Source organism: Falco punctatus (assembly GCF_963210335.1).
Source record: "Falco punctatus genome assembly, chromosome: 3".
In the NCBI taxonomy this organism is placed as follows: Eukaryota; Metazoa; Chordata; class Aves; order Falconiformes; family Falconidae; genus Falco; species Falco punctatus.
The window spans coordinates 102,483,815-102,506,828 of NC_137582.1; the positions used below are offsets into that span (position 1 = coordinate 102,483,815).

At 40.8% G+C, this 23,014-nt stretch overlaps 1 protein-coding gene across 2 annotated transcripts in view; it reads left to right on the forward strand.

Annotated features, from left to right (window-relative positions):
• ATP9B (ATPase phospholipid transporting 9B (putative)) overlaps positions 1 to 23,014 on the forward strand; it is a 167,025-nt gene that overhangs the window by 86,853 nt on the left and 57,158 nt on the right. For both annotated transcript variants that reach the window (XM_080380331.1, XM_080380332.1), the window contains exon 11: positions 5,773 to 5,849. In XM_080380331.1, the coding sequence (XP_080236457.1) occupies positions 5,773 to 5,849 (77 nt within the window). The remainder of the gene's footprint in view (positions 1 to 5,772; positions 5,850 to 23,014) is intronic.

The window sequence follows — 23,014 nt, forward strand, 5'->3', positions numbered from 1 at the left end:
ATTCGCAAAGTCAGTAATTCTGAATCAATAATTTTGACTTTTAATTGAAAACCATTTATGTTTTCATTTCCAGGGTACATGATGTGATTTTGTGTAGAAGTGTGGCTAATGTCTGAAGCCTCTCAATCTGCCATCTAAAGTTGGCACCTATGTTAATGGAAATGGTGCTTCTCAAAATTTATGCCTTAGTGTATGTTGGGGTTTTTTGAGGGGTCTTGTGAAGGCTTAATTGTTTATGAAGGACTTAAGTTATGTTGTTAATGATGGCAGCAGAAGAACACAGGAGAGGATAATTCTGTTGTTGGAGCATGGTTTTGAATAGTGGAATAAGACTCTAAGGGGAGACTGGACAACTCGATACAAAAAAAAATACTGGATGGCTCTTCAAGACTGCAGCCCCTTCTGAAGGGAAAAATGACGTGATCAAGTACTTGAAATGGTGTCATGGTGTGCATACAGAAGCTGGTTGAATTAAGATAGCAGAGAGGAATAATTTCCTTTGGTAACTGATTTGTGACATTAATCTTAATCTAAACTTTGGGGTATCATTCATTCCACTTATGTCATCTCATGTATTAACTGCAATTTAGTACTGTGCTAATGTGCTCCTCACATGCAAGTACTGCACTTACCACGCATATACGATTTCTGTTTGGATATTGCCTTGTTCCATATGGCATTGTAAATCCAGATCTTATGAATTGCTCAGCACCTCTGTGGAGGTTATTTCACCATTTGACAGGATTAGGACTTTGATGAAGAGCAGGAGTTATTGCCTTCAGTCCTTTGCTTATCTAGTAAGGAATGTATAAGGTCTTAGAGGTGCACTGTGCATATAGTCATGGAGGAGCCATAAGGCAAAACAATTAACAGGTGGTTAAGATGTTCTAGATTTGATTGACAACTGATATTTGACTGTTTTCATCTGACTTCCCAGTTGAATGTACATAGTTTATCTTAGCATCAAGTATCCTACCTTATTAAATTTGAATTTTTATAGTGTGATTTTTTTAAAATTAGACTTCATAATTAAATTTCCAGGATTTGTGACAACTGAAAATCTTGTTGATAAGACAATTCTCCCTGGCTAACTGCATTATAGACACCCAGAAACTGCCTTGCTCAAAGCCTGCCAGGGCAGGGTGTCAGCGGTAGATGCTGCAGGCCCTCCGGCATCCCTGGCCTGGCACGGCGTGGCACACGCTGTTGCCGCCTGTGCGGGTCAGTGGGAGATGCTGCCCGCACCCCGGCTCTGCAGGCAGGTACCGCTCGGGTTCCAGGAGAGCGAAGCACGTGGCAGTCTGAGTGCTGTTCTGCTCTGCAGGTGGCTGCCTCACCTCAGCCACGCTCATGTCTGCGTGCATTCCCCTTACTGTCTCGACGCACAGTGCTCTTACGTGCAGGCATTTTTCACCCCAAAGTATATGATGTCTGTGTGCAAGCCCCATCTTTTGTTACTTTGCCACTTCGATTCAAGAAGGTAGGTTTGTAGCCTGTGCCTGGATGGTGTGGGGTAGAGTTCTGCCCTGCAGCGCTGCCTGTACATCTCCATTTCCCTTCAGACTCTCGGTGTGGCAGCCCTTAAGCCATCCTACCCTGGCTTCCTCCAGTGCACTCCAAGCAGCCTGGACAGTATGTGTTATTCAGCCAAGCAAATGTGTGGTCTGTTGCTCCTGGGACGATGCTATGCCTTGGCGACGCCTCGGGGGTTGATACAGAGCGTTCTGGGTCAACCCCACTGTTGCCTTGGCCTGTTACTGACTGATGCTGTCAGTCTCAGGGATGGAAACAGGGAGCCACATCACTGATGTCCACGAAAGGAATATGTAGCCAAGTTGCAGATACAAAGCCTCACTTAATTTTAAAAAGGACAGTTGTTGGGTGAAGGGTTCTCCTTCCCATTTTCCTCCTTCCAGCAGTTAAATAGATACTGAATTTCCTGGTATTCCCTTTGACATATTGCACAAACCACATTGCACCAGCTGGGAGAGACACATGCTGTTGCTATTTGTCAAGGTGATACAGAGGTTCAAGGTCAGGCTGGAAAAGTGTTCAGGGAATTATGTGGGGAACACCTTCAGAAAACTCGAGCTGTCGTTGCTGATGTCCTGGCAGTTCTAGAGGAGAGAGACCACAAATCAATCACCTTGCAGATCAGTAACAGTCAATGTAAGTGAATGAAGGTTTCAAGGAATCTTAGCAGCTACCTGTTGAATGCAGGTAACCAAAGCTCATGAAAAAATCAGAACACTACGATAATGGATTCTACAGCAAAAATAAAAAAAAAAAGGATGTATTGCAAGTGCAGTACAAGTAACAAGAAAAATATTTGTTATAATTTAGAACTATTTTTCTTTTCTTTTTTTATTTTGGGAACTAATAAATTGGTTCAACAAAATCATGTAGCATCAGACAACTTAAGAATAAACTATTCCATAGCTTTTTTTATATCAACAGATAAAGTTTGGGAGAGTGAGATTCCTCAAATTTATACATTTGGAAGGTGTTTACTATCCTTGGTTTCAGTACATCTCCTTACCCTTTAGAATAACCATAAGCTAAATGGAAAAGAAAAAACCTACCATTTTGTCACACCTAATATAAATTATATGTGCAGATGTTCTAGTCTCAGAATTGATAGTTTGGGTAGCTGCTGCTGCCAGATGTGAAGTGTTTTCTGCCACTTGCTGGACAGCCCTGACAGCCCTGGGGACTGTGCACGATGTCCGTCCTGACCACAGAAAGTGCAAAGACTAATTTGCCGGGATCACACTGGAAGCCTCTGCTGGAGTGGAAATCAAAAGCCCCTCAAGTCCAAAGCATGTGGCTGTCCTTCTGTTACTCTTTAATAAGTGAGATAGCAAAAAATATTCTGAGTTTTTTCACTTACAGGCAACATCCCAGTGAGTTTCAGAAACGTAGCGGTGAGGTATGGAGTCTGTGCACCATTCTTAGCGTCTGTGTTATTGCTGTGGAGTTAGTAGTAGTGCCTGAAGGGGGAAGGAAGGTGTGGTTAGTGAAACCCTGAAAAAATGCTATCGCTGATGGAACAGTTTTAAGTATGAAAAAATAATTTAAACCACCAAGTATCTGAAAACCTCATAATTTATTTTTTGTTTTATATTTTATTTTTATTTCATAAATAAAATAAAAAAAATAGTTTATCTTTCATTAAATTCCTTCTTTTCCTGATCGTTTGTGTTTGTGACATCACTGATTTACTTTCAGAAAGGGAGAGGAAAACGTCAGCAGTTGCATTTTAAAAAGCCTCAGAAGGTCCCCTACAGTATGGGTGTATCTGTCTGCTCCCCATTTACTGTAATCATCAGTGTGGTTCAAACTCTAAACAAGATAATGCAGTTTTGAGACCCCTGCTGAGATATCTATTAAGAGGACATTTGTATTAATGGAATTTTCATTTCGGCAGGTGTCAGTCTTGAAAAGTCACTTTAGATAAAATCAGGACAATTTGTATAACTGCACAGCTGTAAAAGGCACTGTTTTGTGCCAAGTCCTACATGTGATTTTAATTAATTTGAGCGCTCTGTTTTTACATAGCCTACATCGTGCGTGGGAGATACTACAAATTAATATGATCACAGCCCGGATTCAGAGTATGCCAGATTGTGTGTGTTAGCTCTGCACAGGTCCTCTTGTAGCTCTTTTCCAGCTCACATGTTTATTCTGGTGGTATCTCCTGTAACTTCTCTCTCCTTCGTTAACCACTTTGCCCTTGCTTATCAGTAGTTGCCCAGTTTACACAGGAGCCAGTTTTCAGAGAGGCCCATACATAAAAATACTTGAGTCGTTGCTTTTAACAAGCCCGAGGTCGCTGTCTGGCCGTGCTTCCCAGAGCCCCCACATTGGATTCGGTTCTGGCTACTGCGGCCACAGTGACGTTCATTGCAAGTATGCGTCGTGTGCGTCTTTCTTCCCAGCTGGCATCAAGCTTAGATTTGCTGAGGGTAACGAGAGGTAATGGTGGGTAAAGCCCCCTCCAGAGCACCAGAACTGTCCCTGCTGCAACCGCTGTGGGACAGCACTGCAGTTGGGCTCGGAGTGCTCTGCATTGATGGAACTCAGGTCTGAGGAGCCCTCGATTCAGCAGTGATGCTGTGCTGGTAACTAACAGCCCCAGAAGTTTAAAGTCAAAGATCTACGCCTCAGCAAAAGAAGCAGCTCAGATCTAGGCAAAACTATGATCAAAATGCAGTAGTCGGAATGGACGTTACCTGACTTTCACCTCTGAAGCCAGCTTTTCAGGGAGCAAAATACAAGACAGCTTGTTTCCCTGAGCCGCGACAGCCGGGCAGGCGATGCCAAGTGGAAAGGTGCCAGCTGGAAGGAAGAAGTCCAGGTCTGCCTGAGCTGAGCTGACCTGTGGGGCTGCTGAGGCTGGGGGTGCAGGAGGGGGTTCCTGCAGGGCATCGGCCAATGCGTTCTGGCCGCTGGGTAGGGCTCGACTCAGAGCATCGCTCCAAAGTGAAGGGCCCCAAAGGGATGTAGGCATCGGCTGGACACCAGCAGAGAGCGGTCAGACGTGATGGATCAATGACTGTTCTTTTACGAAAGTCAGGAGGAGTTTTGGGGTGTGTTGGGGGCGTGTTACTAATACCCTAATCTGCACATTGCACTGCACTGCAGTGAAACAGTCAGCAGAGGCTGGCTTTGGGATAAATGTTATGTCAAGGGAAGTCTTCAGAAAAAGCTTTCGTATGGAGAGGAAAATAATACAAAAACTAATTTTTAATTGTCCAGATATAATGTATAATCACTTTTTCGTGTGTGGATGCAAGGTTTTCACTTGCATTCTCATTTTGGACTAAATGAAACTTCTTTTCTGTAATGCCAACATCTCTAACTGCCATCCTCTTTTTTTCTTTGTGTGCGCCTTCCGTTTCTCATGACCTGTTTAGACCTCAAGGGTGGTGGTGGCAGATCTTGCACATGGTCCTGATTGCCAGTGACTTAATGTCAGACAAATGTGTAATACTTCTACAGTTTTACAATTTTCTGAGCAGGGTGTTCCGGACAAGTTATGTTAATTATTTCTTTATAGTGTTAAGACAACATAAAATACCACGTTATCAGTTGTGCTGCCATAAAGCCATTTCAGGTGACTTGAAAAAGTAATAGAAATAAGGGTTTTGTCCTGTGCTAGAAAATACAATAGTGTCTTATTAATAAAAACTTGAATTTATATTTAATATAAAAAATTTAGTGATGCTGAAGCCCAGTTTTCCCATACTATTCAGTAAAAATTGACTGAAAGATAATTAGAACTGGCAAATCATTTTTATAAGTTAATGAACAGGATAATATTTTTGTATGGGATTCTATCAGAGTAGTTAATTGAGTGAACTAGTTTTTACATAATTATAAATGACTGGCAATTTGTATGGTGCATTCAGCACCATTGTACTCGTTTTGTAGTCCTCGAAGTTATCCACACTCCGTGTAAACTTCTTAAAACAGTTGGAGACAATTTTATGTCCAAATGTAAGTTCTTAACCAGTTACATTGGAAGTATTGTTTTCTTAAAAAGGAGTAAAGTATGTTGTCATGTTTATGGATATTAATTAAAGAAGTTATAATGAACCTTCATAGTCGATTCTGAAAAACAACACTGATACTATGTGTGTTACGTAAATGGGCTTTTTAATACAATGGATGTGTTTGAGGGACTGTAAATTACTGCAAGTTTTAATTCAGACAAATCTTGTCTGAACTACTTGAGATGTCTGTTTTACTTTTTGTTTGTTTGCTTTTCAGGAACTGTAATTGGTGTTGTCATTTACACAGGCAAGGAGACTCGAAGTGTAATGAACACGTCCAATCCAAAGAATAAGGTAAGTTAGCCTCATTGGGGCATTTCCTACTTGGTTCTCATGAAAATAGCTGTACCTAAACCCAAAAATCTTGCTCTGTTGTGTGTGCTGAACTGGCTTGACCTTTGGTATGAGAAGTGAATTGTGCCTCAGTCTCTTTTTGGAAGTAAAATTATTCTTCCTTTAGCTTGGAGTGTTACAGGTACTAATGGAAATACTTGTCTTCAAAGTATAAACGTGCATCTTCAGACTGTCGTGCTTCTGTCTCACAGCTAAATATCCATTCCCACTTCACTTCTCTCTGATTATTTTACTGTAAAGTGTTTGTCCAAAGCTACACAGTAGTTGTAAGGGATGTCTATGACAGACTACTGAAATTTACTCGGGCTCCCAGAGAAGCAGAGCAAGATAACTGAGGTGCACTCAGTACCCAGAATGCTCTTCCAGGGATTTTTGTAAGCAATGAAAACATTCTCAAGAGATTTGTCTGTTGAAAAGATACCAGAAGTTTGAGTGCTTCCCTTTGTACAAGGTTCTTTCAGTTCAAAACAAAGCAAATAGCTCTTCATTTCGTTGGTAATGTTTCTAATGTGAGTTGGGGAGGGCCTTCAATTATCAAGAAATGAAACTTCAGTTGTAGGCTGTATCTTACAACCTAGACCTGTGTTTAGTAGGAAGATAATTATATTAAGAAAGGAAAAAAATCTTGCAAGAGGTTTAGAAAACAGTCAATTGTGACAGGTTGCCATTTTCACGCCATTCATAATAAGTTGCTCTGAGTAGGATCATCAGGAATGAAATGATAATACAAATTGCTTGAAGCAGTTATTGCAGTCCCCTGAGTGTATTGATTTGTGTTTCTAATAAAGAGATGCTTTTAAATGTCTCATTGACAGAGACAGGTGATATGTACCATTATGTGGATTAAAGATGGCCTTTTATTATTTTAATCTTTGTAACATACTTTTTTAAAATAAGAGTAAAATGTAACCAGAATGTTCATGGTGCATGATTATTTTCTGTTCCATCTGATACAAAGATGAGCCCTTTACAAACAGAATCTTTCTCGTAAGAATTCTGAACAGCTTCTGAATAATAAATAATTCTCATAGGTGTTTAAAATGAAATTATTTAATATATTGGGTAGAGGAATATGCGTAAATGTAACACACTATCCAAATTCAACAGATTCTGGGGGTGTATTGGATAAGGGCTTCTTAAATTATTTTTTTATTTATGAGTATTTCACACAGAAACTATGATAAAGGGTGAAAACATTTGTGGCTAATATTTCCTTCATGTCTTCAAAATTACTATTATTAGTTTCTCCAAATTTTCATCAGCAAAAGATTAAGTAGCAGATAAAACTACAAAAAATAGATCCAGCAGTGTGTTGACAAGCTGCAGCATGGTTTCTACTCTTATGGCAATACGTGTACCACCTTTGCTTGCATGAGTGTTACAGCTGCTAGCAATTAAATGTGTTGTTCTTTGAGACAAGCTGGGAACCTAAATAAACTTAATCATTTTCATGAAGCACTAAGAAGCAAAATATTACATGCATACATGCACATGCATAAACTAACAGCCACATCCAAATAATACTATCTGGCATATATTGCACTGTCAGTATATGAACACTATCACAAACTGTCAGGGTTGGAAGGGACCTTTAGACACCATTTGGTCTAAGGCTCTGCTGGAGCAGGGTCACCTCGAGCAGGTTGCTTGGGGTCGCGTCCAGACAGGTTTGAATGTCTCCAGAGGAGCCTCCACAGCCTCTCTGGGCAGCCTGTCCCAGTGATGGAGCACTGGGCTCCAGGGAAAGAAGTTCTTCCTCCTCTTCAGGTGGAACTTCTTGTGTTGCAGTTTGTGCCCATTGCCCCTTGTCCTGTCACTGGGCACCACTGGAAAGAGCCCGGCCCCGTCCTCCTGACACCTCAGGTATTTGTAGGCATTGATGGGATCCCCTCTCAGCCTCCTCTTCTCCAGGCTGAACAGCCCCAGCTCCCTCAGCCCTTCCCCCTCAGGGAGATGCTCCAGCCCCTCATGACCTTCACAGCCTTCACTGGACCCTCCCCAGTAGCTCCCTGTCTCCTGAACCGGGGTGCCCAGCACTGGACCCAGCACTGCAGATGTGCCTCACCAGGGCAGAGCAGAGGGGCAGCATCCCCTCCCTCGACCTGCTGGCCACGCTTCTCCTCACGCCCCACAGGATCCCACTGGCCCCTTGGCCACCAGGTCACGCTGCTGGCCCAGGGGCAACGTGCTGCCCCCCAGCCCTCCCAGGCCCTTCCCCGCAGAGCTGCCCCCCAGCAGGCCAGCCCAGCCCGTGCTGGTGCGTGGGGCTGTCCCTGCCCAGGGGCAGGACCCGACACTGGCCGTGGTTGGACTCCATGGGGCTCCTCTGCCGACCCCCCAGCCTGCTAGGCCACCAGCCGCTCCTCGGTTCGGTACCACCAGCAAACGTGCCGGGGGCCGCTCTGCACCTCAGCCTGATCGCCGGTAAGCTGCACGGGCTGGACCAGCACGGACCCTGGGGAACGCCACCAGCCACGGGCCTCCAGCCAGGCTCTGCGCCGCTGATCGCAGCCCTCTGAGCTCCACCGTTCAGCCAGTTGTCAAACCACCTCACTGTCCGCTCGTCTGACCCACCCTTCCTGAGCTTACTGGGGAGGGTGTTGTGGGAGACAATGCCAAAAGCCTTGCTGAGGTCAAGGTAGACAACAACCCCCACCACTCTCCCCTCGCCTACCCAGCCAGTCATTCCATCACAGAAGGCTGTCAGGTTGGCCAGGCATGATTTCCTCTTGGTGAATCCATGTTGACTGTTCCTGATGATCTTCTTATCCTCCACGTGCTTTGAGATGACCTCCAGGATTAGCTATTCCATCACTATCTAAAATAATTAGCTCAGGAGCAATTCAGGGGAGGTTTAGACTGGACATGAAGAAGCATTTCTTTACCAAGAGGGTGCTCAAACCCTGGAACAAGCTTTTTGGAGAGGTGGTCGATGCACTGTGCCGGTCAGTGTTTGAGGTGTTTGGACAGTACTCTTAATAACATGCTTTAACTATTGGTCAGGTGGTTGGACTAGATGATCATTGTATGTATTTTCCAACTGAAATAGTCTACTCTAATTAGAAATCATGCTTTTAAATAGCATGTTATCTGGCACTAATAAAACCAGGTGATGTTTGTGGAAGTAAACTGTACTCATTCATTGTCCAAAGGCCTTTCAAGGAGTCATTGACCCATTAAGATGTTCAGTGTTCTGAATATGTATATTCATTTGTTCCATGGAGGTGCTTAGTTCTTTGTACCATAGTTAGCTGATAGGTATCTACTAAATATGAAAAATAAGGCTTAATATAGTATATGTAAAGTTACCAGCTTTAAATGCCTCTGCCTTGGTAGTTGCTGTATAGAATATTTCTAAAATTTAAAAATTAATCTTACAGTGAGCAGGTGAAGACTTTCTCTAGAGCCTATTTTCTACATCAAGTGCATCAACGCTGTGTCAGCTGTCACATTATTCTGTAAATGTGTAAATGAGTCCTGTGTGTACCAATTGCCCAACAATAATATTGGCATGAGATTTTTCTCTCTGTGGACTGAACATCCTTGTTTAAAGCAGTAGCTAACAAGTAACATGACCATAAGGGTGGGTTTGGAAACTGAAAGCAGAAAAACACTTAAGGCTGTTACAGATGAGTAAGTGACAAAATGCGGTACTGCAGCATGAAAAGTCGTTGTCAATGTTTTTTAACATGTAGTTTTAACTCCACCTGTTGTGGAGTTAGCATCTCGCTGGCTGTGCATCTCCTGCCGTGGGGCGAGGTTGGTTTGTGTCCGTCCCGTAGGGCCTGCAGGTGGTAGGTACTCTGGGTAGCTGGCCTTGCAACAGGTGGACAGGCACTACTTGGGTTGTTCCTGCTCAGTGTACTTGGCAGGGGGGATCTTCCCATGTTTTCTCAAGCTTGACAATAAGGGTTACCTGTTGGATAGGGTTTGTAGCATTGGAGCCCAAAGGAGGGCAAAGGGAGTCTGAAACTGTCCTTGAAATTAGAAGATACATTATAGTTAAGGGATGAAAGATTTGAACATTTAATAAAAAATAAATTTGCACCTAACTGTTCTGGAAACAGAATTGAAATTAAATTAATTGTTATATTGCTGCAAACTGGAGAGGAGGTAAGCCTGCCCTTCTTCTGCTTTAGGGAAGAACTGTGCCAAATACTATTTGGAACTGGTTTTAAGCAGCACGCTGTCTCTCTTGCTCTTTAAAAACAATAATAATATTCTAGAGATTATCGTGTAAAATGTGTTGATGTGCTGTGTTGGGAGTATGGTTCAGCGATGCTTGTGTCTTCAGGCCTTGGGAGAAGGCAAACACTGAGATGTATCCTTTTCAATTTATGTTGCCAAACTGAAACTCCTATGTCCAGAAATAAGCCAGAAATACACAGGCTTGACTTTTTTATCGTTCCTCTCTTCACTGAAATACAGGTAGATGCTTCAGTTGTATTTCTTGCTGGAGTATAACGTTACTGCTGTACTTTGTGCTATAAACTGGGCCTTTCCAATGGCAAATCTTTAGGTTTTCTGCTTTTTTGACTAAACCAGTATTAAAATTCAGAGACGCAGACCTGCTCTACAAACACTGAGCAGGAGACTAAAACTGAAGTAAGTTTGAGCAAACTTACACATGGAGAAGCTGTGAAATATATGTAACTGCTCACGCATGTGGTTTATCTGTGTGTTAAACTTAGAAGGATTTATTGTGTTTGCTGAAGTATTTAGTCATTCAAGCAACAATTTCTTAACTTAAAGTCAACACTTGGTTGTTTTATTACAATTATAAAAATTGTTTCATTGCCTAAGGATGCAGACACGGTCTGAAAAACACAAAGATAGAAGAGAATTTTCTTAATGGATCAATTCAATATGTTTTTAATTCCGAACAATATAAAGAAAAAATATTTCTGAAAAGGTTTAATTTCAGTCTAAAATGATGTATGGTCTTTGCTTTAGATAAATGTAGAAATGGGAACATCAACATTGTTATAGTGTAATGACTGTCTGTATTTTACCTCATTGGCAGTCACATCAGCCTACTCAGGAATGCAGTTCCAGCCTTAAAAAAAAAAAACAGATTGAATTGTGCTCCTCACAATGCTGTAATCAGTAATCAATCCTATTTGGATAGATATTCTTAAACCTTGGCTTTCTGGATGAAGTTGGACTTGTCAATGCTAAAGGTCATTTATAGGTGTTAATTAACCAGGAGGGAAATTAACAAACTAAGGTTATTTATTTATTTTGCCTGGCTTTTTGCAGTATTCTCATTCTTGCCTAGTTAAAGTGCATAATAGGGGTTTTTTTGTCATCTGAATTTAGAATTCTCTTGCAGTTCTGGTCTTCATAGAAAGCAAGATTGTTAGCACAGCTCTTCTGCAGATGTCACCCATTTCTATCAGTGGCAACAGATTTTGGGGGTAAAGTGAAAAAAACACAATGTGCTTGGAGGGAGACAGAAATCAATTCAAGGCAGTGTATTTTGTGTGCTAAGATTGAGACATTAAAATTACTTGGACCATGCAGTATATATAGATATACACTTAGAATGTACATAATGCATCAAAATGAGTATGAATTATCTGAAATAGAACTTCTGAGAAATCACTAGCCTCTATGGAGGAGCTGTGGCATGTAATCTGCCTAGTGTGCTTCAGATTAGGACAGAAATAGTTTTTATGTTGCTAATCCTTACAATCAGCATTGAAAACACTTGGGGTTTTTTTGTCTTATATTATTGAATTCTACATCTGCCATTACATTTTAACATCAGAAGTAAAACTTCATAGTAACCATGCAGTTCATTGAAATAGTAATGCTGGTTTTTCCCTAATCCTTAACTAGTCTGAAGTCAGATACGACATGTCTTGTGGTTGGTGATTTGCTGATTTTGTAAATGTTGGTTGGTTGGTTGTTTCTAAACTAAAATCTAAGAACTGGTATTTTTGTGTGTGTGTGTGTGTGTTGCCCATGGTTATTTAAAAAAGACCTCACTGGTGAGCCTTGAAGTAACAAAAAAATATTTATATTCTGGTAAACTGAGATACCTCCCTCTCTCCTCCCATAAAACTTCTCTTCCTGGTGTTTTGTGACCAAACTGCTCTGCGTTTAAAAGGCTTCTCTATGCTTATCCTTCTCTCTCACCCACTCTATGAGAAGAATTTTTGAAAAATATTTCCTAAAAAGGGACACCCCCACATCCACTTCTTTATTTGGAGTGAAATAGAATGGCTGGAGCACATCCACGTGTTCCCAGGAACTCGTATTATGTCCCCGTTTACCCGTGCAGCACAGCATCCTCAGTACCCCAAATACGCGCTTCTCCTGCACTGACAGGCTCTTTCGAACATCCTTAAATCTGGTTGCCACCATCTTGTAGTTCATTAGTAAGCCATGCGTAGCTGTGCCACCTCCAGGGGTGGCATGCCCCAGTCGGACGTGCCTTTCTGTTCCCGAGTACCTGTGCTAACGTTAGCAGCTGCTGCACTGTGCCGCCGGCCGCCTCCACAGGAGTGGCATCCCATCGTGAGCCTGCATGCGGCCCAGGGCGAGGGAAGGACATGCTCCGTGAGACGCCCCGTCAGGTCGCACAAACAAGAATCTGCTGTTACCCAGAGCTTCAGAAAGGCCCCAGAAAGGCAGTGGATGTGTCCTGCTGCTGTGCTGTTACGCGAGGGGCCAGTAACTTCACTTGCATGTTCTTCTTATTAAATTGATAATTTGATGTTTATAATCTATTTCAGAAGAATGGCTTTCTATGGCTGTGTGGCCTGTAGGGCCTCGGATAAAAGCAGGACCTTGAAAACTGTTATGTAGCTCTTAATGACAAATTTCATGGATTCAAAGAAGAAAAGGGTTTATAGCACTTTTTATTGGAGTATGGTCTGCTGTGCATAATCCTCCTAAAAACTCCTCTTTGTGTGGAATGAAATTGAGAAAGCTGTCACCTACGGGCAGTAAGTAGTCCCCAAACTTAGTTTGTCCCCTGTACCCAGAGCTCCTGTCCCAGGAAGTGCTTAACCACCAGCTCCCCTTGAAGTACGCAGATCCCTCCTGGTGGGTAGGAGAATTGTTGGGATGAGGCCAGGCAGAAATACAAGTGATGTGGTATTGGTGCTTTTCTCTCCATGTGCTCTCATCTCTGAGCGAGGGAGGGAAAGCAGCAAAAGATGGAAAATAGAGTAGCATCTCCCAAGGACCAGAATGTCTCCAGCAGTTCAGTCATAGGTAAAGGAAGTGGACACAAGCAGTCTTTCCCAAAAAGTTGGGAAAGAAAGGGCTAAACAGCAGAGGAGCTGCCCTTGTTCTTCCAAAACTGGGATCAGAATATAGGAACACTGATGCTTGGGAATGGCCAGCTGTGTTTTGGCAAACCAAAAGCAAAATTTGTGTCCTCTCTGAGACAGAAAGAATATCCACCTATTGTCGTTACCAGGAACTCCGTTCACTGAAATAGCAAAAGTGTGGAAGTAGTGATTTCAACCCTCAGATGACTAGTATGGAAAAAGGATAGTTCCACATAAAGGAACTGAGGTTTTCAGTTTTCTTTCATATGTAGAAAACTGGAAGAATACTAGATTTATACCAGTGTATTAGAACACTGAGAAAACAGTAAGACTGAAAGTATTGATTGACTTCTTTGCGTATGCAGACTGCTGCCTCCAGTGCTGCTCATCACTTGCGGGACTTCACTTCCTCGCCTGCATTGCTCCTCACTGCTTGGTCACCGTTCGGAGTTAACCGTGCCATTGGCAAAGCGTGACTGCTGGGAGGCGGAGAGGGTGGGGGCAAGGGGCACTGCGCCTGCTAGGCCTTGAAGCGTCCTCAAGCTGCACCGCCTTCGCCCCGCTCTGCCGGGCTCCACGTGAGCTGTGCTGGGGCCACCGCGGTGCTGGGGCCGTGGAAGCAGGCTGTTACCTGCTTGCCTGCGTTAGGGTTACGCTCCGTGTAGCCGGAGCTTGTTAATAAGAACAATGTACCACGTTTGGCGCTGATTTTTTTTTTTTGGGGGGGGGTTCTTACTGCATGGCTTTTCTTGGAAGTCTCAAACCTTTAATTTCATTGTTGAATTGCTCCACATGCTTTCCTTTGTACAGACACACTCAGACATTCCTGAAACTTTCAGTTCTAAAAGCTTTGATTCTGCAGCTATGTAGAAAGCCAGGTGTTTTTAATATCTTTATTTAACAACTCTTAGTGATTATTAGAAATGCCTATATAATTTTTCTTTTTGATAACTTCCCATAATTTGTACAATTCTTTTCCTATTTTTCCAAATTTGCTCAACTTTTCCCAATACGGAAAGGAATTCTATAAGGAGGAACAGAGGGATTACTTTTTGTGGAGTGCATGTTCAAAGTATATTAATTTTTTTTGAATTATTATGAAAAAGGGATGTCTTAAGTGTCAGAACCTGGGATCTTCCTGAGACCTGCACAGCAGTCTTGAAATAGACACTTGTCTGATGCTCGCGTCTCACTGGGATGCCCTACAGGCGTTGTGGTTTGGCTGGCCATAGCCGCCCTTTCGTGTAGGAGCAAGCACAGAGAAACAGGTCTTCCGTGTGTTTGCATGTATGAGACTCTACGCAGCTGAAGTCTGATGAGTTTGTGTAAGTACTGGAGGCTCAGTAACCATCATGATTCACATGACCTGAAAAGCTCTATACCTATCAGGACATAGTTTTTGTTTTGATATAGGCTGAACATAGTGATCATATCTAAGATAACTTGCTTGGTTCTGTTTGCACCCCTTGAAGTAGCAAGCTTGACATATTCTTAACAAATGTGCTCTTTGCCCTTTTTTTTTACCTCAGTTCAGAGTGCAAGCCTGTGGATAGATTTGGAATTAAAATCAGCATTCCAGCTTGCGCTGGCTGAGAATAATGTGGTTTAGATTGTGGATTAGTTTCCAAAGAGTGGATTGCTCTTCATATTCTTAAAGCTAATTCCCTTCCCATCATATCTTTTGGCATGTATCCCAAAACACTGTTTATACAAAACAGCGTTCATTTTCATTTCTTCTATGATTTGGAGATTTTGTGGAATCTTTTCTTAATCTCATAGTCTCCAAGGAATCCACTCAAATATTTTCTTTTATAAAAGCAAAGATAAATGACTTGTGACTCAGCTGAAAATAAGTTTCTTACAGATGCCTTCAGGGTCTGAGCGATAGGCTTTATTTATTTATTTTCTTCCCTTCTTATCAAATAGAGCTCCTTTTCTAGTTTCAGTTTGAAAGTGGTTGGGCGGTTGTTTGTTTCCTTTTTTTGAAGGAACTGTTGAAAATTGATTCACTGTTTTTAATTGCCTACTATATGTATGGTCTCTGTTCCTCAATGTGACTCTGCCTGGGCACCAGTCCTCTGCTTTGCGTTGCGTATTCCTTTCTTCTCACTGCCTTCCCCCTTGGCTTGTTCTGCTTCTGCCCCCTGTTATTCTGGTCTCTATTCTTAGTAGTTCCTACCCCTTTCTTTCTTTCCTCTCCACACAAATCTTAGAGATACTTGTTTTTCTCTGACCGTGCAGCACTTCTGTGAAAAAGGAAGTTTAAATTCTTTAATAAACTGAAATTATTGAAGGAAATTCTTAATCTGTCACAGTTCGTTTACCTTGAAAAATCCTGTCTTGGTTACCTTGCACTCCCTGTGCAATGGTGAAGATCATGAACCTGGTTCCCCTCTCCAGCTCTGTCTGCATCTGTCCGTGGGCTACTCCCCCCGAGCCCATTCAGCACTGTCACCTTCTGTTTAGAGCTTCTGTCAGTGCAACTCATGTATCTCATCTGCTCTGTTATCAAGTTGTTGGCTTCAGCTTGTGAGTGCATGGTTGATTCCTTAATGGCTTTACACATGGGAGGAGATGCACCATAAGCAGGTGGTAGCAATGGTGGCCGTTTTGTTGACCTTCTCTGAATACACCTTTGAAATTCCCTGCACCCACCTTTACCTAAAGGTTCTCTGGCTGTATCACCACCTGTTCTTTCTCACTGTGGGGTTTTTGTTTCAGCTGTTACTGCTGAAACTGTTTCTTGTTCCTTTACGCTCAAAGCAGCTTCTGTGGTGCAGCAAGGTGGTTCCTGCAGCACCTGGTGCGGGGTTGTGCGCCCTGTGAGGAAGGGGTCTCTCTGGATTAGCAGTTTAAAAAAAAAAAAAAAAAGTAAAAATGAAGCAAATTGTGTATTTACAGATTCAGAGGGTGTGGTTGGGAGTGGTGTCTGTGTATGTGATGCTCCTGGTTGTGCCTGAGCTGCGGCAGAGCACTCCTGGGAGCGCTGGGCCGCAGTGTGAAGGGCTGCCCAGGACAGCATCACGCTCATGTGCCCGCCTGCCCCCGCCTCTTGTTCTTGCATCCCAGCCTGTAGGCAAGCTGTGCCTTACTCCGCAGTGACGAAAAAGTGTGTTTAGCCCTTCCTTGAGACACAGGTTTGAGTTGTTTAACACGTGCCTTAGCTGGTGTTCTCGCTACTTTGGTGATGACTTTCCCCATTGAAAGGTTAGAGTCACTCCATGTGTACTGTTTTATTTTTAGATATATTCAGTTCCATAAGCAATAGGTGAGTTTAATGCCTTGCATAATATTTTATATTCAATTTCGACCTTTCAGTTTTCTTTTAAGAACCTGAATAATTTATTTCTAAGTACTTAGGAGTTTTATAGTTATAGCACACACCAGTTTCCTTATGGAAGGTTTGCTAGCTTCCAATGACCCTTAGCTGCCATCTGGTACAAATTCAAAGTGCTTCTGTCATCTGCTGCTAATTGCTGTCACCTGCATATTGCAGTCACTGAGCAACTTGGACTGCAGTAAAGCAGGGAGCATACTGCTCTGTATGGCTGCAGTCTAGCAATAATACCCGTGATTTCTTTATTAATATTAATTTAATAATAAAAGAAATACATGCATCATGAAATGGCATGAATTAATATAAACGGCATTTTGTGTTTATTTCAATGACTTTGAGGGTTTCGTCTGACATTCAAAAATGTGTGTAGATCTGTGTTATGAATATATATATTATTTCAGTATCCTTCAGCCTGTTTATTCTGGTAAGATTGTTCCAACTGAATCTAACAGAAGAATTCTTTAATCTTTTTTGTAAGCTGATAAGCTTTAGTCAGGGCACTAGCCTACAGCACCATATTATATTAATGTATTTTACTTGTAATTTAGAGAACAAGAAGAATATCCTGATCTGAAGGCTAAACTGTCCCCTGTGGCACTTGCACAGCTGATAATCGTGAACTAGAAAGATGTGTATATCAAATAGTTTACAAAATGAAGCCAGCTGTGTTTCCCTACATACTGTGGCTTCCTGACATGCATCATTAAACCTTATTAGCTACTTCCTTTTACAAAGATTCTTGTAGTCTTGAACATCACATATTAACATTTTCTGCCCCTCCAACTGGAAATTATTTGCTTTATTGTAGAGTGTCAACTTGCTCTAGTTTCTGATATGCGTTCTAATTGGTACTTTAGAGTATAATCATAGTGAAATACCACTCCATGCATTTCTTTATTTGGAAATTAATACAGACCTTTTCACTTTATCTGTCAATCTGGGCAACTTTTTACACAATTCCCAACTGTTGGGATTGCTTACAAACCATTAAGGATGAAACGGTTCATAAAATGTCTTTAAAAATATAAACACAAAAAGCAGGAGATCACTTTTGTGGTAAGATATATTTTATTTTTTTTACCTAATGGGAATAAGGCTATTTCAGCTGATAAATTTAATGATTTAAAATACATTAAAAAAGTAGTGATATAATGAAGTTCAATTTTGCAGATGAGATTGTGTTTAAAAATCTCAGCACCCCACATAAACGCGTGCACACACCCCACTTGATCACTGAATCCAGCTACTGAATTTCCTCAAATATTAGGAAAGCAGATTTTTGCAATAATAACCTCTTTTTGGGTTTGTAATTAAGTACAGAAATCAAAATATGTATCGTGTATGCATTTGTACATACTTACAGCTCTTTCAGGTATTTGAACAGAAAGGCAGTGAATTACTTCTAGTCCCTATGGACAAGATTGTGGGCAATAGTATTCCAGAACCTTTTTTGTTTGCATGATCTCGATAAGAATAATTTCAAGGCAATTCTTGCAATAATATTTTGTGTTTACTTTAGGACAGGAGGCAGAAATAGCATAGAAAATATATAAATTCTGAATAACTGGTAACAAATAACAAAAGAACTGTCTTAATGGTCATTGTGTTTATATTCCTCTTCTAAATATTGTGCACTTACTCCAAAAGGCCAGTTTTATTTGGAAATAGACCAGTGTATTAGAATTGAGCTAGACATTCTAGATTTCATATCATAATTTCTACTGCATAGTTGAGTCTGAATATTGATGTTTTTACATAATACTAGTCAGAAGTTACATATCGGATCCAATCTAGAAGTCTTCACTGGGAAGAGCTGTATTTCCTGTGCCTGAAGTGATTGTAGATATTTAATCTGGACATATTTTGGGGATTTCCACTCAGACTTGAAGAAGGCTCCCTCATCCCCCCTTCTTGGACATTTCCCCCTATATTCTGACATTTAATTATTCTTGAAGAAGGCTTCTGATTATTTTCCATCGTTTTGAGCAGCTAAAGTACAGATAAAATCACGTACAACTTTTTCTTCCAAAATGCAGCTTAGATGTTTTAAAAACATTTCTTTGCAGCTTGCACGCAAACAAGATTTTATACTCAAGAATAGTTTGGGACAGAGACAAAAGTTTGATGCAGTCAATATGCTCTTTTTCTTGGCTGAGATTCTGTTGGCCAGGAATAAAGTAACTTACAAATTCCCTCCTCATATTTTTTTCCTGTATTCTTGAATATTAGTATAGATGATTTCATATATTCCTGTAGCATTCAGAGATAAATGTTTTGAGACAAACTCTGAGATGCTTTGTGATGTGTGGTTTAGTTTTTTAACCTGATTCCCCGTGGAGGAGAGCCCCAGTGGCCATGGCTGTGCGGACCTGTGCTGGGACAGGCTGGGTGATGGAGTGAGGTGTACACAGCAGTGGAGGAGGAAGATGCCAGAAGCACTCCACAGTGGAAGAATCGCTGTATGCTGCTGATGGGGATAGTTTAAATTCCTCCTTCAGTTTTTATTTATTCACTTGCATTTATTGGTGAATCCATCTTTGGAAAGTTGCCTCAGTCACTTTAATCATCTGTGTGTTGTGTGTACCATCTCACTTCAATTACACTTCCATGAAGACAGGTTGCAGCTCTGTTTTCCATGTATTTTTATGGCATAAGTACCAACTTAATGTATGCCACTGTTTCCCAATGAAGTTTTTTTCCCAACTTTCTTGTAACTTTTGAAATAACAAGGTCTAATGAAATAAAATGTCTGTAACTTACATGGAAAGCAATTTTCAAATGTGCTTCTGATTTTAATCTTGAGTATGATGGAAGAAAAAAAACCCTTTTGACTGTCTTTAAGCTTACTGCTGATTTGGGATAAAATGAGATGGTAAAACCTAGAAGCTTAAACTCCATGGGTTCCTGGCTTCATTTATTGCATCGAAGTCTTAATGGAAAAATTGCCATATATGTTTTGATAACCTTAGCCCTGACTCCTCTTCCCCTATTCCTGTTGTGAGATGAACTCTAAAAAAATATATAATAATCTCTGCTAAGAGCTTAACCTAGATAGCCTTTGAGGAGCTGAGTTACTAACACCTTATTTTTAATGTGGAGTAAGCAGGTGCTGAATTTCTGTAGATACATGTTTTCAAGTGTTTGCTTTAAGTGCAAAGATGTCTTTAAAAAAGATACAAGGTTCTCATACCATTTATGAAATCTTATTAAACAGTGTGACATATATATATATATAAAAACCACACAAATTCAGTTCCTACAGTGACAAAAATAAGTATGTGCAGTTTTCTGTATGAAAAAGTTATTCAGACCAGCCAGCTGCATGGTCTGAAGTGTAGATGTGTTAGAATTCCCCAAATTTACACAAATGAAAGAGCTAGATGTTGCTATCAATTTGTTAGGTCCCTTTTATAATTCTTTTGCTTAAAGGAAATAGTACTTCTTTCTGAGCTATTTAATTTACTTTTATTACATATATCACATTTTTTTTGTATTTATTTATTTACTTAATTGTGAATTCTACACAATAAAAACTTTGGGACCGGTTCTCCCCATGCTAGTTTTGCAGTTATGTTGGCAAAGCTAATTACTTTCATCTGGAGAGCGTAAGCCATGTTTTTTAAATCTCCTTAGATCTGAAAAAATCCCATCTCTATTGAGTGTGTTTTCATGGTAGTGTGTAGCGTGTAAAGCTGCTTATTCTGTGTTCTGACCATTGCTTACATGACATGCTGCTTACATGGCAGTGTGCTAGAAACACCTTGAGAAGAAGCTGGTGAGGTTAAGCTGAAAGAACATATAATATAAGAAGGCTTTGTAAAAGTTACAGACAAAATATAAATCTGAAGGTAGTGTTCCAGCATGAATTCGAACATCTTTACACCTAATCTTTTTTCCTCCCAGAATTCCGTGTCTTCCAGGTTTAGATCAGATGTGAGGAGAATTGGGAGCACTTGGGAGCTCTGTGTCCTCGGTATGAAATCTTGTGTACCTGGGTGGTTTTAAATTGAGAAAATGGATGTCTGAAGAGTTTCACTGTGTGAATGCTTTTGGTGGTTGAAGTCTCCAATATGACTAGTGACCTTAGAATATTGAGGTAAAAATTCTAAATTGATGGGTGGTCTTGAGAAAATGTTTTCAGTTGATAGCTTCAGTAGGAGGAGGGTATGTTACCAATACAGCACGATCCCTGTATGGATGCTGGAGTTTAAGAAGCCAGTAACCTTTTCAGTTTCTTAATATGCTCAGTACATGTTTTTATCATTCTTGTGCGTGACGAATGCGCAGCGAAGTCGGGGAGCGTGTGGTCGCACAGCACCTTCAGGTGCCAGTCTGCGGTGGGAGATGGTGTGTGTGTGTATATATATATATATATGAAGTATAAATTCTTGCAAAGAAGGAGATGCGATAGTTTCGGTGCACGGTCCGGATTGTTAAAGCCCTTCGAGTAACTGACTCTGAACATTTCAAACTGAACGAGGGAAAGTCCGCCGGTCCCGGAGGATCGTGCGGAGAGGGGCGGCCCCGGCGGGGTGCGGGGCTGCGCTGGGCGCCGGCAGCGGCAGGAGCGCCGGCCGCGGGCGCCCCCTGCTGCCCGCACCGCACATGGCGCGGCGGCTGCCGCCCGTCCCCGCTTCTCCTCAAATTAGAGCAAAATACGGAAACAGGGTAGAGGGAAATGATCTGCCTTCGTAGTAGTGTCTCAAGACTGACTCTAAAAAGAGACGTGGGACCGAAGGGTATTTAGAGACACCGGGGTAGCTGAGCAAACTGCACAAGTGTTAATGAAAGCCAGGTTTAGGGTCAACTGGATATTAAGATCTGGGCCAACTCCACCTTCTCTCGGTTTGAGCTTCTGAAGCATGCTGAAGTGTCTGAGCCCTCCTTTTCCTTATAGTATTGTAGGTATTACTATCTACAAAAGGGAATTTTGTTTCTAAATTTATTAATTTCAAACATATATTATGCAGTTATTAGTAGCTTGTTAAAGTTAAAACGGGCAAGTCAGAAAAGTTCAAAATGTTATAAACTTACTTGCTTCTAAGAGCATTTAAACCTGTCTTTGAATACACATCATAACATTTAAAAAGCCCATTACCTACTTGCAGCTTACTTTTCTTCCTTTGGATGATAACCATGCATTTCTTCCTGAGTTTTAAAATACTTCAGCTGTTATAAATGCCTATTTGGATATGGGCTGGTTTATGTATATAATGGTAATTTGTCTCCTTGGGGGATAGAATTGATCATAAGTAATTAAAAATGTTTCTTGAAATCAGTAGGCATAATTCAGTTCCATGAACCTGCAATGTTAACATAACACCAGATACTTCAGCTTTGGCAAAGCTATGTCAGGCTGCATTGAAGCCAGCATGAAGGATGAATACTTTTTCACGAAAGGAAATACAGAAAATGTCACTGGAATCAAATGGACTTATTTTCTGGTTATTACTTTAGTATCACTCCACCAGAGTGGACTAACTGAAGTTTATTTCAGTTTTACTAAGTCAAGTAGAAACTCCATAATTACTGCTCTAATTCTAAAATGAGTTAAAACTTTGAAAAGCTTTTTAGTGCTTCAGAGAATGTTTTCAGGGTTTGTCATTGTGCTCTTGCAACTAAACAAATGATTGGGATGTTTGAAAATGGATCTGAGAAAAAGCAGGGATAGGTAACTTTTCACTCAATGGTCATTTTATATATTTCACTGTTCACTTTTCCTGCCTTTCAATGTACTGCGTAAAGGAATGAGTGAGATACAGTGTGCTGCACTATTTAATCAGTATGCAAGATTTGGTGGGATTTATGTTAATCAAGACAGCCTTGTAGAGAAACATATTTGTCAGACCATTGCTTGAGTACAGTGAATTAAGGAAGGATGCGCCTAAACTTGAATTCACTTGCTTTGCTTGTTTTAATTCATAGATTCATAGGTTTATTAGTTTAATGTGGTTGTCTGGCTTGCTGAGCAGTCAGGAATTTGAATCATAGGAATAAGCTCAGAGTTAGGAGGCTTAATAAAGAAGAAACATTTACAGATTCCAAAGTTGCTGTACATGTTTTTAATGTTAGAGATTAAGGTAAACAGATAATAATATGTCTATTTACCCTTTAAACACAGAATAATAATCTGTTATTCCTAGGGACTATAGGAAAGGTTTAACAAATTATTGAAGAAAGCCATAGGGGTTCAGATGTATGCAGCTACCTGTATATAGTAGCCTATATAAAAATTATTTATTTTTTATAAACTGTGAAATGCTATGAATCATTTTTCTTAGGCAAAACATGGGTTTTGACAGCCCAAAGAAGGTACATTATTTGAATTTTAATTTTAAATACTTACCTTATTCTTTGCATAGCTGTTACAGCTAAATTTAGACTACAGTTAACAAAAACATAAATAATTCACTACTATTCAAGGTTTAATAAAGTTAAGTTCAGAGTATGTATTAAGATTAGGAAAGAAAATTTTTGTGTTTATG